The sequence below is a fragment of the Hylaeus anthracinus genome, unplaced genomic scaffold (genome assembly GCF_026225885.1).
Source record: "Hylaeus anthracinus isolate JK02 unplaced genomic scaffold, UHH_iyHylAnth1.0_haploid 11994, whole genome shotgun sequence".
In the NCBI taxonomy this organism is placed as follows: domain Eukaryota; kingdom Metazoa; phylum Arthropoda; class Insecta; order Hymenoptera; family Colletidae; genus Hylaeus; species Hylaeus anthracinus.
The window spans coordinates 6306820-6321013 of record NW_026534341.1 but is presented as its reverse complement, the minus strand read 5'-3'; the positions used below and the strand labels follow the sequence as shown (position 1 = coordinate 6321013).

Below are 14194 nucleotides of genomic sequence, written 5' to 3'. Positions count from 1 at the left end.
CTCTACATTACCGACAGAGTAACCTGTGTTATCGACCGAGCACTCTACATTACCGACAGAGCACCCTGCACTCTCGACCGAGCACTCTGCATTGCCGACAGAGTAATATGCGTTATCGGGCGAGCGCTCTACATTACCGATAGAGTAATCTGCATTATCGACCGAGTTACCTGTGTTTTCGGCCGAACACGCTATATTACCGACTGAGCACTCTCCGGTACCGACAGAGTAATCTGCATTATCGACCGAATACGCCACATTACCGACTGAGCACTCTACATTACCGGCAGAGTAATCTGCATTATCGACCGAGCATTTTACATTACCGACCGAGCAAATCGGGTTCGTTAAATTCAATAAATTCTAACGATAAATCATTTCCCTCCCGTGACGTTTGCAAAAACTAACTAGTATTCGTGTACAGCGTTCAAAGAAGTTATCAAGCGCGAATTAGCATTTAATAAAACGTTCGCCAGAGGGAACGGACGTAGAAACGGACAGTTTCATTAACGTGCGAACGAACCGATTTTTAAATGCCAAGGTCCCTTTTCATTTTCATTCCTACGATCTTTTATTTTCGTGCGGTTTGTTTCGTTCAAAATGACATTTGATAATAAATCTGAATAGGATTCGTGAATTTGGCGAGTTTCAAAAGTTAAAGACCAGAACAAATATTAAATTATCCGATCTTTAATAGTCTCGAAACAAAATATTAAATCTGTAGGAATTCTCACGAGATTTATCCAGACAGCGAACGTGTTACAACTCTCTGCTTTTCGCATTTTTTGAAAACATACTAGAGTTATATAACTCGAGACCTACATATGGGATAATATCTTGGTCAATTTCTCGAAGCGATACTAGTTAATCGCCGCCCATGAAAGTAAACGTTAAAATAATTTTTTGGAAAAAAAATTTAACCGACTTCAAAAAAGGTACAGTGAAAAGTATGAAATAATTTTTAGTTAATTTATATGAATACGCACTTGCTCTAGATATAATTGTTTAAAAGTATGGGAAAATGCAATGAAAAACATGAAATAATTTCTAGTTAATGTATATGAATCTGCATTATCGACCGAGCACACTGCATTACCGACCGAGCAACCTGCATTACCGACAGAGTAATCTGCATTACCGACAGAGCACATTACATTACCGACTGAGTAATCTGCATTACCGACCGAGCTCACTGCATTACCGACAGAGTAATTTGCTTTACCGAACGAGCACTCTACATTACCGGCCGAGTAATCTGCATTATCGACCGAGTAACCTGCATTACCGACAGAGTAATTTGCTTTAGCGACTAAATAATCTGTGTAATGCAGATTATTCTGTCGATGATGCAGATTGCTTGGTCGGTAATGCAGATTACTCGATCGGTAATGTAGAGTGCTCGGTCGGTAATGCAGATTACTCTGTCGGTAATGCAGATTACTCTGTCGGTAATGCAGATTACTCGGTCGGTAATGTAGAGTGTTCGGTCGGTAATGCAGATTACTCTGTCGGTAATGCAAATTACTCTGTCGGTAATGCAAATTACTCTGTCGGTAATTCAGGTTACTCGGTCGATAATACAGATTACTCAGCCGGTAATGTAGAGTGCTCGGTCGGTAAAGCAAATTACTCTGTCGGTAATGCAGGTTACTCGGTCGATAAAGCAGATTACTCGGTCGGTAATGTAGAGCGCTCGGTCGGTAATGCAAATTACTCTGTCGGTAATGCAGGTTACTCGGTCGGTAATGCAGTGTGCTCGGTCGATAATGCAGATTCATATACATTAACTAGAAATTATTTCATGTTTTTCATTGCATTTTCCCATACTTTTAAACAATTATATCTAGAGCAAGTGCGTATTCATATAAATTAACTAAAAATTATTTCATACTTTTCACTGTACTTTTTTTGAAGTCGGTTAAATTTTTTTTCCAAAAAATTATTTTAACGTTTACTTTCATGGGCGGCGATTAACTAGTATCGCTTCGAGAAATTGACCAAGATATTATCCCATATGTAGGTCTCGAGTTATATAACTCTAGTATGTTTTCAAAAAATGCGAAAAGCAGAGAGTTGTAACACGTTCGCTGTCTGGATAAATCTCGTGAGAATTCCTACAGATTTAATATTTTGTCTCGAGACTATTAAAGATCGGATAACTTAATATTTGTTCTAGTCTTTCACTTTTGAAACTCGCCAAATTCACGAATCCTATTCAGATTTATTATCAAATGTCATTTTGAACGAAACAAATCGCACGAAAATAAAAGATCGTAGGAATGAAAATGAAAAGGGACCTTGGCATTTAAAAATCGGTTCGTTCGCACGTTAATGAAACTGTCCGTTTCTATGTCCGTTCCCTCTGGCGAACGTTTCATTAAATGCTAATTCGCGGGTGATAACTTCTTTGAACGTTGTACACGAATACTAGTTAGTTTTTGCGAACGTCACGGGAGGGAAATGATTTATCGTTAGAATTTATTGAATTTAACGAACTCGATTTGCTGCGAATATGCGTGGCAGTTATTTATAGGGGAGGGCTGAACAAATTGTTGCGCGAGGAGGACTTGTGCAGCGACCTACAATGGCGCATTACTAATGCACTATCGCTGTTACGGTACATTTCTCTATGCACTCGATTGCATCGGAACGGCCATAAGTTTGCCGCTCCCGCATTGTGTTACTGTCACGAATCAGGAATCTAAGATTAGACGTTATCCGTGCATAATAAACAATGAGTCAGGGCACAAATCGCGTTTCGTTTGAACAGCTGTTCTTCATGAATAACGTAACAATGCACGTGAAAGCTGTCCAACGCAGAGACCGCTGGGTAAAGCTCCACCGAAGAGCCCAGTTAACGGATCCGGGACGACACGCGCCAAATTTTGCTCAAGGACAGAGAGGTTTTTGTTTTCGAAGTTTTAACCGTGCAGTTGCACCTGGAACTACCTGACTTTGTTGTCTTTAATTACGTTTCCGAGTTTCGGTTCTGGATGCTATCGAAACCGCAGTAATTGGGTTGTGTTCCAGGTGGAGGGGTTCAAGGTCACCGACGTGAACCGCACGCGGAAGTTCGGCGTCGCCTGCAGCACTCTCCCGGAACTGAAACAGAAAGTCTGCGCGAAACTGAACGTGAGTATCGAGTCATCGATCGCCGCTGGCGGACGTTTGCTTAATCGATCGATCCCGTCCGGTTCCCAACCGTGCCAAGTTATTTCCTAGCGATTCGTTCCACGTCGGATGAAAACCGTATCGCGGCACGACGCCGCGCTTTTACATGTTATAATAAAAGTTGCCGGTTGAAACTGGGTCATAAATGCCTCGCAGCTGATCTATACAGCGGCTCCAGGAGAATTGTAACGCCCAGACCCATCGCGTTGTCGCCATATCGGGATTTCGTTCCGGGCGATCCGGAAACAGGCCAACCCCACGTCATGTACGCGAAAATTGGTTAAGACTCGTCCCATTCACCGTGCCACCCCAATTTTACTATCGCCGTTTCGCGCACACCGCAGCTCCGACCGCTTGGAACGCGTTCGCTTTCCTTCGGATCCGAACGGAAATCAACGTCCTTAATTAAATTATTCGTCAAAATATTCGGGGCACCGGAGCTGTACGGCTTGTTTGTCCGAATAATGGAGTACGCGACAGCCCTCGGTGACTGGATGACGTCCAAGTTAATTTCACGTTAAAGCTTCTTTCTGTGTTTATGCAAAGACGAATCAGGAGAAGATAATATCGACGTTCCCTTGGAAGTTTTATTAACACGATCCGCGATCCTGGAATTCTGAGTTAACGATTCGTAAAAGCACATTTTTCGTACACTTTCCGCTGGGAGAATTAGTAATATAAAAATGGATTTAGTATCAGAAAGGAATACGGTAGCGTAGCCTGTATCGAATGTCGGCTTATGAAATTGTAGCAGTCCGTTGGAAATCGAGTCAAAAGAGAAACCCAGAGGAAATTGTAAAAAAAAAAAATGAAATGTTGAAAGAGATCGTTCAAGGTAATCCACTTGAAACTGCACGGGAGACGATTTCGAATGGAATTATAATCTAAATGAAAAATAAAAGGGACGGATACACGGATGTGTCCAAAGCTTGAGCTAAAGCTTGAGCTTAAGCGAACGCTGGGTTCCCATATCCCAGAGGAATAATTAAAATTCATTTTTGAAACAAATTGCCATTTACGACCAATTGGAAACGACCATGATACGTTTGTATGATACATGAAAAACGAAAAAATTGAATCTTGTTTCGTATCGCGATAAGAGCTGATACGCTGGAGGAAATAAATGATTTCTGATGGAATATAATTTTATGAATTATTTCGTTCTGGAAAATAGGTCAATCAAGTATTACTAACGCGCGAATATTGGAAAGATTCGTTATACATGGATGTGGTTGCACGATAAACCTGATACCTCATTCATTCACCCATGAACGTGCAGTTTATTCACAACATATTCCATTAATTTATAGAATATACATTTGTAGACGACAGACGAATCGAAAAACTAAGGATAGTAGACGGTGAATAGCCTTTCGCGCAACTACCTTGCGCATCGCGCAGTAATTCGTCCGTGTGCTCTGGAAATCGCGATGGCCGAAGTCAACAAGGGCTAGTCAGTCTAATTACCAGTAGAAAGGCGGACGGCAGAGAGGATGAAGGTTTACACGAAGCGTTAGTTACGCACGTTTCGCGGCTAAGTTAATCTGGTTGCGACGCGACCTTGGAGCCAGATTCTATTCGCCTGCAGCGTGCAGCTCTATCGAACCAGCCGGGCCACGAGCAAGGAGTAGCTTCAATGTCAAGGTCGTCAGTCCGCTGGACCGAAAGCCAGACTGGCGGCCAACCCTCCCTAGCCGAGCCAAGATTTTTCGATCTCTACCCCATCGATTCGCTCCTAGACGCGCACGCGGCTGTCATTCCTAGGGGTTGGGACCTCCCGTGGAGCTCTTCCTACTCGACAACCATTCGCACGACCAAACTTTTAACCTTTACCTGAAACGAGAGGCACTTTTTCTATACAATTTTAACTCATTGTTGACTGTCAATTTTACACAGAAACGACTTTATGTCACCGGTTATTGTTTCGTAATTGAATGTGAAATTAAAGCAATCTAAATAAACTCCAATAAACTTTATTTATATTTTACCAGCATAACGAATTGAAATGAAATATTATACATACAGAACACGATGAGCAAAACTTTTGTAATATTTTATATCGCTCTGGGTTTCGTGAATTGAAGTAGTTAATGCGAGTGCAAACACGAGATTGCGTAACAAGTATAGAATGATATTAGAAAACTAAATCGTCTCTCGATGGAAACGTGAACTAATCGCACGTGATAAATCACGTTCCACGCGAGGATTTCGGTAACCAGTCGTGACTAAAAGCGATTGGAGGTTCGAAATGAAACGTTGATGGACGAGATAAATGCCCCTAAGCGTGGAAGCCGAACCAAGGAAGTGTTTTATGTCTTTAGATAACGAACCACATCGACGAAGTCAATGTCTTCCTGCTCGACGGAACGCTGATCGACGAGGAGTATTTTTGCACGCTGGAACCTCAGACGACGCTCATCGTCCAAAAGCCTGGCGAGAAAGTGTTGAGCGGTTAGTATATTATATTAACGATCAAAGTCAAAGACTTGTTTTTCCTTTCTTAGATTTAAACTATTTCTGACATGGCTGTAGCTACATCTTCTAAACGACGACTTCTTAGAGACCTGAACGACGTTATTAATTATTTTCCAAGGGAGCTCCAAGTGTCAAAGGTTCCACCACTCGTGGGTTATTTGAGCACAATTCGACGATCGTGCGAGCCATTATCGTGCATCCTCGGCTATAAACATTTGCCCAGCGAAGGATGTAGAGCCAGGCCTTCGAGTCTGATCGTGGAATACAGCTTCTCGAGACCTAACGTTTGCTTACAGATGCGGATCTCTTGTACGACGCCTTGAGGCGCGTCAACATCGATTTCCTGGCTGCTGGCTACAAGGCGTCCGAGTTCCTTACGGAAAACCTTAAGGCGAAGGTCGCCATTTTAAATAGTGCGCTGAACAAAGACGATTCGAAGACTGCGCTCACCGCGAGGGACGAGCATCCGGAGTGGTTCCGCGGATTGGAGACCAACTACACGACCAAAGTGAGTCTTTCGTCATTGGGGGATTGTTTTTACCCCGCGCGTGTGTCTCTCGTTGCTATAATTATTCAGAATTAAGAACTGTGTCAGGCCTTTCTATTTCCAAACTGTGTCGCGAGTCCAAAAGAAATGTATGTATCGTCTTTTCAAACCGTGTCGCGAGACGAAAATGTTAAGGGCCGCTGCTTTATAAAATAGCTTCTATCCAGGACTCGGTACGGTTGTATTCACGCTCAATTTCTTTATGCAATTTATTATTAGGATTAAGAAACTACGTGATCTCTGCTGAGCGACATAAAGTCTGTCATCGGGTGCTCGTTTAAAAATCCCGCGTAAACTATGTAACAGTTAAGTAGAGTTTGAATGTCCATTTCTTGAAATCACATTGCGTAAACAAGTTTCGATAGTTTCACATTTTTGGGACATTTTTCGGAGGTCTGTGCACGCGCGACTAATGTAATAAATATTATTTTGTAGATTTCATGCATCCGTGGCGTACGCAAATATAAGAAATATATGCAAATATATGCAAAGTGTTTGCACATGTGTAAAACGAAATAGCCGACGAAAACCTTGGGGACATTGTCCACCGTGAATCACTCTCGCGCGTAGTATTATATGGCACTCAATGTCGACAGTATAATGCAATTTGACGAGAGCGAATTTGCCCTGCAACGTCCAATATCGCTCAGACTAATTAACGTTACAGCGCCTCCACTTTAATTCCGCAAGGTTGCCATTTATCGCGCGTCAAGTTTCAGCTCGAAATCTCGACCCTTTGGCCTAACGGTTCTACGGTATAATTAATTGGATCGTTATCGGTATCTGCCCGCGTGTCAGGTTCGCGTGCAATCCGTTTTTATCGCCTCTACCCCGAATGCCTGTCTGTCTAATACTTATTGCACGGGGTGTTCTTTGTTCGTAAAGTTCTGGGAAAGATTTCAAGATAAAATTTTTTTAGGGCATTTATAATGTTAATACCAACGTTAACATTTTCTCTTTAGTTTGAAAGTAACGTTGCGCCACGTAATATCCATCTACGAAGATTTATCGAAACACTGCGCAGAGGTTAATGTCGTTTTGCAAAGATCTCGGAAGCACCATCATTTCTCTGGCGTGAATAACGCCGGATATAATCTGGGAGATACGATGAATGTAACGGATATCTCTCGATCACCGCCACAATCCTTTCATCACTATCAGGAAATCCCTGTTTCCCGCAGGCTCCACGTCTAACCATCTCTTCTATATAGCTACCCTCCTAATACCGAATATCCTCGCGTCTAAGGCCAGGATCAGCTAGCTTTGCTGGTAAAATACGCGGTCTAGCTTCCCCTTTCACACCGATCCCCCGCCTTTGACCTTCTTTCTTCCTTATGATCAACATCGGGATCATTCCAGCCGTTCCTCCCTTCGGAATTTAGAGATTCAGGGCGATTTCGATTTTGCCTTATTTTAGCATCGACAGCCTGAACTAATGCATCCCCGTAAGTGGGATATATCGGTATCCAGATTGGTATAAATTAACATCGATAGATTCGCGCGAATGATCGAGCTGCTATTTGATATAGCACGGAACAATAACAGCAATTCAATTCCGCGCTGCCAAAAGAAATTACATTACCAATTACCATTTCATATTAAAATGAAATCTATCGACCAAATTCGATTAGCTATTCGTGTTTATATTGTTATTGGTGTTTTTTTTTTATTTGCCAAAAAAGTCTTTGCAACTAGCGCTCGATAACGATGAAAAAAATGATCGAACGATCTGTTGGAGTACCGTAGCTAGTTATTTTTTATTTTTGTTAAGAGAGAGAGAGAAATGTATCTTTGAAGTAACGAACATTTGTAACCCATTATCAGTGACAGCTGGACTGTTGATTTTATGCATACACGGTGATTGCATAAACAAACATATCTGCTCTTATGCAAAATGAAATATTCATATTGTTATATTAATTTGTACAGTATATCTCGCACGCGCTGCATACGTTTTCCATATTAACGCACGCCATAAATAGGAGCAATAAATTCGTTTAAATTATGATTTCGAAATTTCCCTGAATTATTCGCCAACCCTGAATACGGAGAAAATGGAAGCAATTTTCTATAACGTCAACATACGTCGACCTTATTTACCTGGGACCTCGAGTGATGTCGACACCTAAAGCGACACCATTTGCCTCGAGACGTAAGGTTAATCCAAACTTAAGACTCGAGGAAGCAAACCGCGAACCTTGAGATTTTTCACTCGTTCGTCATAATTTGCCAAACCTGTGACCTCCAACCACACGTGGCAATTGTGACGCAATAGGAGGTGAAACCTTCCATTTTTTGTTCGACAATAGATATCCGTGTTTGAAACTCATTCGAATCAAAATAATCTCCCACTCGAGGGCATAGAATACCTAGCAACGCCTCTGGCTGGAATCAAAGTTCGCCACTCACGAAACTTTCGTTTCTCAGGAGGCGTACATGCATCGCAGATGCCAGGACAGGATACGAGGCTACCTCTACAAAACGATCGATCAGATCAAGTCGTCGGACACGTTCGCGAACGATCACAGGGCGAGGAAGCGGCTGCTCGACGTCATAGCCTTCTTCAAGATGCAGCTGAAAGAGGACCACTACTTCGGTTACTATTTCGACAGGAGTCGCGCGAAGATTCACTCGACAGAGTCGGTCGACGAGCGGGACTCGTCGACCTGTTACGACCATTGCCCCTGCAGGCTGAACCGACTCGATGACAGCACGTACTTCCGGTTGTTCGGGACGAGTGACCAATCCTGCGTAGACGGCACGACGAGAAAGAAGCAAGAGAGGAACTCGAACGTGTATTCGAGGAGCGAGAACGAGGAGAGCACGGACGAGCAAGAGGAAGAGAAGGAGAGCACGGACGAGCAGGAGGAAGAGAAGGAGAGCACGGGCGAGCAGGAGGAAGAGGAGGACAGTTGTCCTTACAGGATTCGAACGAAGGAATGGAAGTCTTGCGTCGCTATATGTAATCCCAAAGGTGAATTTAGGTGCGGAGGCGTCTGGAAAGCCGATGCCTGCGTCTACGGGCAGAGACACAAGATCAACCCTTACAGGTCGAGGGAGGACCTCATCCTGTTCTCCACGTGGAATTTCGATCACAAGTAAGAATTACGCTGACGATATCGCAGGTTTACTTCTTGTAGAAATACTAATAAAGTTAACTCAGCTTCGAATTGAGAGAATCGAATTTCAGAATCGAGAGGTCCAGGACTCTGGTGCCACAACTCCTCGAACTATCGGCGCAAGGAATCGCCAGAGAGGAGGATATCCACGAGTTTTACGACGATCTGTTCACACTGAAAAACTTGAGGCTGGTTCACATCGTGTGCCACGACAAGGGATCGCACAAGTAATTAGACGGAATCGCATACAAGGGCGAAGGATCTTCTTCCAGAATACGTAACATCGTAGAACAACCTCTGAACACGTAAACGTAAAACTCTTCGTACGGGAACGTATTTACTCCTAAACGCTGTTGGATAGTTTATAGATTTAAACGATTGTTAATGTCGCGTCCTACAGTGATTCCGTTGCGCCACATAATAACAAGCAATACCGATCGCATTTTTCTTACGCGTTCTAATCGTCGCAATTTTCTATTTGTAATACTTCGATGAATGTTCAATAGTCGTGTCTGTCGTTCAACAATCTCCAGCAAGCTGCACCGTTAAACAACCATAGGGTAATCCGCGCACGAACTTTTCAATCTTCCTTGCACCAAAAAAATTCTTATACGAGGTCGAAGACTACGAAGAACGTCCACGCGAGAAGCTTTTTGACACATTTTTAAAAAAACAACATTTATCCGGTGGTTATTAGCAGACTGGGGATTCTTTGTATTCATGGCACATGGGAACGTGGAAAACGTATGCAAATCTTATGCAGAACGTATGCACTCGGATTTCGGATTTATGATTGTGTAGGACTTTAAGTGAAAGAAAGTGATCGGTTTAGAAATATAGATAATTTAATGATCTTGTTCAATGGTCGCCACAATACTGCCTTTTAGGCAGCCACGCTTCATCGGCTACCGTTAAAGATATATGACAATCTGCAACGCAGTGCATTATCACGCAAAACATACGTAGGGCGGTCGAGGTGCCCTATCACGATTCTATTACAATTGTAAATTACAAGCGTACTTGGCAAGAAAGGTTGATCTCCAAAAAAGAATGGGAGACGAGGAACTCTCTTGATGCACTCTAATTTAGAAATGGTCAAAGATAAAGATGAGGAATTTTCTCAAGTCAAGATCTTAGCAATGATTCCAGAAGTAATCGCAAAGTATTCACTGCCCAACTTTGGTAGACGCCACAAATGCATCGAATCTGCAATCTGGTTGTTATAAATGAAAAAAATAGCAATCCCATAAACGAGCACCTGGACGATGTTTCTCCTTCTTCGGCACAAAAATCTGAATCTGGTGTACAGGGTTTGGCGCAACGGAATGATCACGGATTTAACAGATTTTATCGAGGCGAGCCGAAAGGACTTGTCCCACGTTTCATTGAACGAGCAACAAAATGGCCAGTTAGGGGGTTGAACCCCAACGATGGCCTGACTTTAGGACGGGTTAGAGTATATCTTTAGAAAGTGTACTCCGTAGAGTCGAGTATCTTTCGAGTATTTTTGATCCGACTGGTCGACATAAGACAAAACCAAAGTTCTGATATATACATATATACATAAATATATACATATACATATTCGTTATTGAATTTAGAAAAGACATATATATATGTGTGCAGGCTGGGTCGGTTCGGTCTCGTTGCTGGTCAATGTTCGAGTTTGGGTGGTCGAGGAACATTGTAGTGTCATTGTTACGAATGGAGAGAGGCTTATTTTGCGAGAAACTATGTGGACATGATGTATCATGAGGTCTTTGAGACCGTTAGGCATAGTAATATAAGTAACCTCCATCTAGGGGTGATTTTTATTAAAAATCAAGTGATGGTAACTGTAATCGCAACGACAAAAACTGCTCACGATACAGCACCGAGTCTTTCAATATTTCTTTCGGTTACTTAATCGTTGGCCAATAACGAGACGATCTTTCGCATCCTGTATTTACGTACACATGAACGATAAATATATACAGAGATATACACACCTATATACATATACAAATAAATTATATGACATTTTAGAGACTTCTGCGATATACCTGAGGTGGTGCTTCTTCCGACATAGAGAATATCTGGCGGAAGGACTCGATTCGAATGGTGTCTTTTTGATAATTCTCCTTTTGATATAATTTCGACTGGTCCGCGTGCGATGCGTCGCAACGCGCGTCGCTACCCGCTCGAGACGCGCGTGACGTGCGTCGCCACGCATCGAGCCGTCGCCAATTCGACTCACTTTTTATAAAATCTGGATTACGATCGACGACGAAGACAAATAAGGAAAACGTAGTCTTGTGCGTGGCATTATGGTTGGAGAATATTAGAGCATTTTTGAACGAGGTACTCGCAACTCAGGCTCGACGAGTGCCTCGTCCAAAGGAGCTCTTAGGAGGATCGGTTGAGTATGCGAGATTCAGTTTAATTATACTTGCGCGTAACGACGTCCACTGAAATTTCTGCTTGAGAGGTCGACAATTATTTGGGCGGTTACGTAGCTATGTGCGCACTGAAAACGGAACAGAGCAAGTGTCGGTTCTGCTGTCAAAAATCTCGTGCGCGTAGCCGTATGCATTGTTATAGAACGTGTATCGAAAATCGTCATACTCCGAGCAACGAGAACCTTGCGTCGTTGTACTTGCAAACTCTGCGTTTCAATGAAGATACTAGCACAAAAATCTCGTAACGTTTTCAACCGATAAATGTAGTCCTCTTCCCTTTTATCATCTACAACTACGCACCGATTCTATTTACCAGCAACTATTCGAATGAAATTGAATTAATCTGTACACGTGCCAGTATCGTTCGTCGATGCGCACTCTAGGAGAAATCCCGGTGTTATCAGCGGAGGTATTCGTTTGCGAGGTGGTTGGCCAACGCTTCCATCGGCAAAGCCTCGCGACCGAAGGTATAACGTATCGATTGTTTGCGCACAGCTTCGAGTTACTTTAATCCTGTACAGCTAGCCACTTTGATAATCCGTTGCACTTCCAGCTAATCTAAAATTGGCGTGAAATCAAAAGTTGATCGCGGGAATCAAAATGATAAAAATGGACGGGGGTGAGTGTCGAGCGATCGATCCAAAGGGACAAAGTTTGTTCGTCGTGTTACAGATAGATATATCGAAGGATACCTGTTAGAACCGTGATATTGTTGAAACGAGAAGAGAGAGATGAATATTTTTGTGAAATCGCGCGTCCAAGGAATCCCTGATTCGTTATCGCGATCGTCCTGCCGCGGCGCGGCATGGTGAAAACTGCATTAAAAGTGCAATACTTCCTCGTAGGCTACTTGTAAGCATAGTTATTTTTCAATGTAAAACGACTGTGTAGCTCTACTTTAGGCAAATATATATTTTAGGTACGAGCGAGAGGGAGATAAGAGAGCAAGTGAGAAGAGACAGACACGTCGTTATTTCTTTCCTACCCATCCCACTTGTGAATTATGCGTGCAAGAATTAATTGCGCTCAATTAGTTGGTCATGATAAAGCAAGGATGAACGACGCAGGATTTGCGGCATATTCGGGTGAAAGAGAAAACCTGAGTAAGTCTGGAGAAATATTAAATTTTATATGAAATTTAGAACGAATATAGTTGGAACAGCGCACAATTTTGATAATATATTATTTATAATTTCTTGGGTTACCTAGCTTTGAATAGAGTCAGCCAAAAATAATACTTCTAATTATCTTCATTAAAAGCTTCAACCTCTCATTTGGGACCTTTTCGGTAAAACTTTCGTTCAGGATCAATCTACGAAATTAACGAAATTAAAGTGATTTGGTATGCAAATTTTTCTCGCTCGAGTGTGATGTTTATTCATTCTACATTTTGGCCTCGCTGCAGGTCCTCTTCAGACGTGATTAAATTATTGTAGATTAAGAATGAATTATGTATTTAATTATACCTGAAGAGAAGCTAAATTAATGTCGAAACATAGAATGAATAAACATTCTATTCAAGGGGAAAAGGTTTTGCATATGAAATTGAATTTGCTCCTAAAACTAAAGAAGAAAAAATCCGTAAGCAAATGACCTAATGATATAGCTGAGCAAAATATAAATTCATTCCTTGTTTAATTATTCATTTACTTTGGTCCTGAACCTGTCTCCCTGGTATAGATAACATTCACCTTAACGTGGACTATTTTCGGATTATGATGAAATATTTGAGGTTACGCCAATGGTTTACCAAAAATAATATTAACGAGATGAGATAGTATAAAAATTCGATGGGAACGATAAATATTTTACTTCCAATTGTTTTTTCAATTACGTCCACAGAAATGTCTGCGCAACCGATAATTAAACGGATCGCGCAGTTCCAGAGCGGAGATACGCGAGAATTTACGTTAAAACGAACTGACAATGTAATTGCAACGCTGTAAAGGAGCAACGTAATTTCATTAACCCATCCGACAAAGCTTTTGCGGTGTCAGCTCGATTAAACGGAATGAATTTTATATTTTTTCTTGATCGTCAATTCGACTAGCGTTCGTTTCCCCTTTGGATGTCGTTACAGACTGGTTAATTACGAACGCGATTAAAGGGACGATTACAACGGAAGAACCGTCCAGGCCCAATGTCGTTTAATTTCATTGCGGCTCAAAGGTTCCCTTTCTTTCGTCTCCGCCTCTGTTGCCCTTTTATTCTCGGTCTTTCGCCCTTTTGGCAACGACTGCGACTCGCCAAATTTTCGCGAAACCTCGATTAACAACGCGATTGTTCAAGTTTCGCGCGCACCATTGATGTTTTACTGCTTCGAGTGCCAGGCTGCGCGCTCTCATTGGCGGGCCGATAATTAATCGTAATTACGACACAGGGTTGACGCGTGTAACAGTCACGGTGCTTCGCCATTCGTATGCTCTTAAATTTTATTTCAATTT

At 42.2% G+C, this 14194-nt stretch overlaps 1 protein-coding gene across 2 annotated transcripts in view; it reads left to right on the top strand.

Annotated features, from left to right (window-relative positions):
- LOC128888332 (DNA fragmentation factor subunit beta) overlaps positions 1–9814 on the top strand; it is an 85712-nt gene extending 75898 nt beyond the window's left edge. For both annotated transcript variants that reach the window (XM_054145072.1, XM_054145071.1), the window contains exons 3-7: positions 3031–3132; positions 5493–5622; positions 5943–6154; positions 8621–9291; positions 9384–9814. In XM_054145072.1, the coding sequence (XP_054001047.1) occupies positions 3031–3132; positions 5493–5622; positions 5943–6154; positions 8621–9291; positions 9384–9543 (1275 nt within the window). In that variant the 3' untranslated portion in view covers positions 9544–9814. The remainder of the gene's footprint in view (positions 1–3030; positions 3133–5492; positions 5623–5942; positions 6155–8620; positions 9292–9383) is intronic.
- The last annotated feature ends 4380 nt before the right edge of the window (positions 9815–14194 follow it).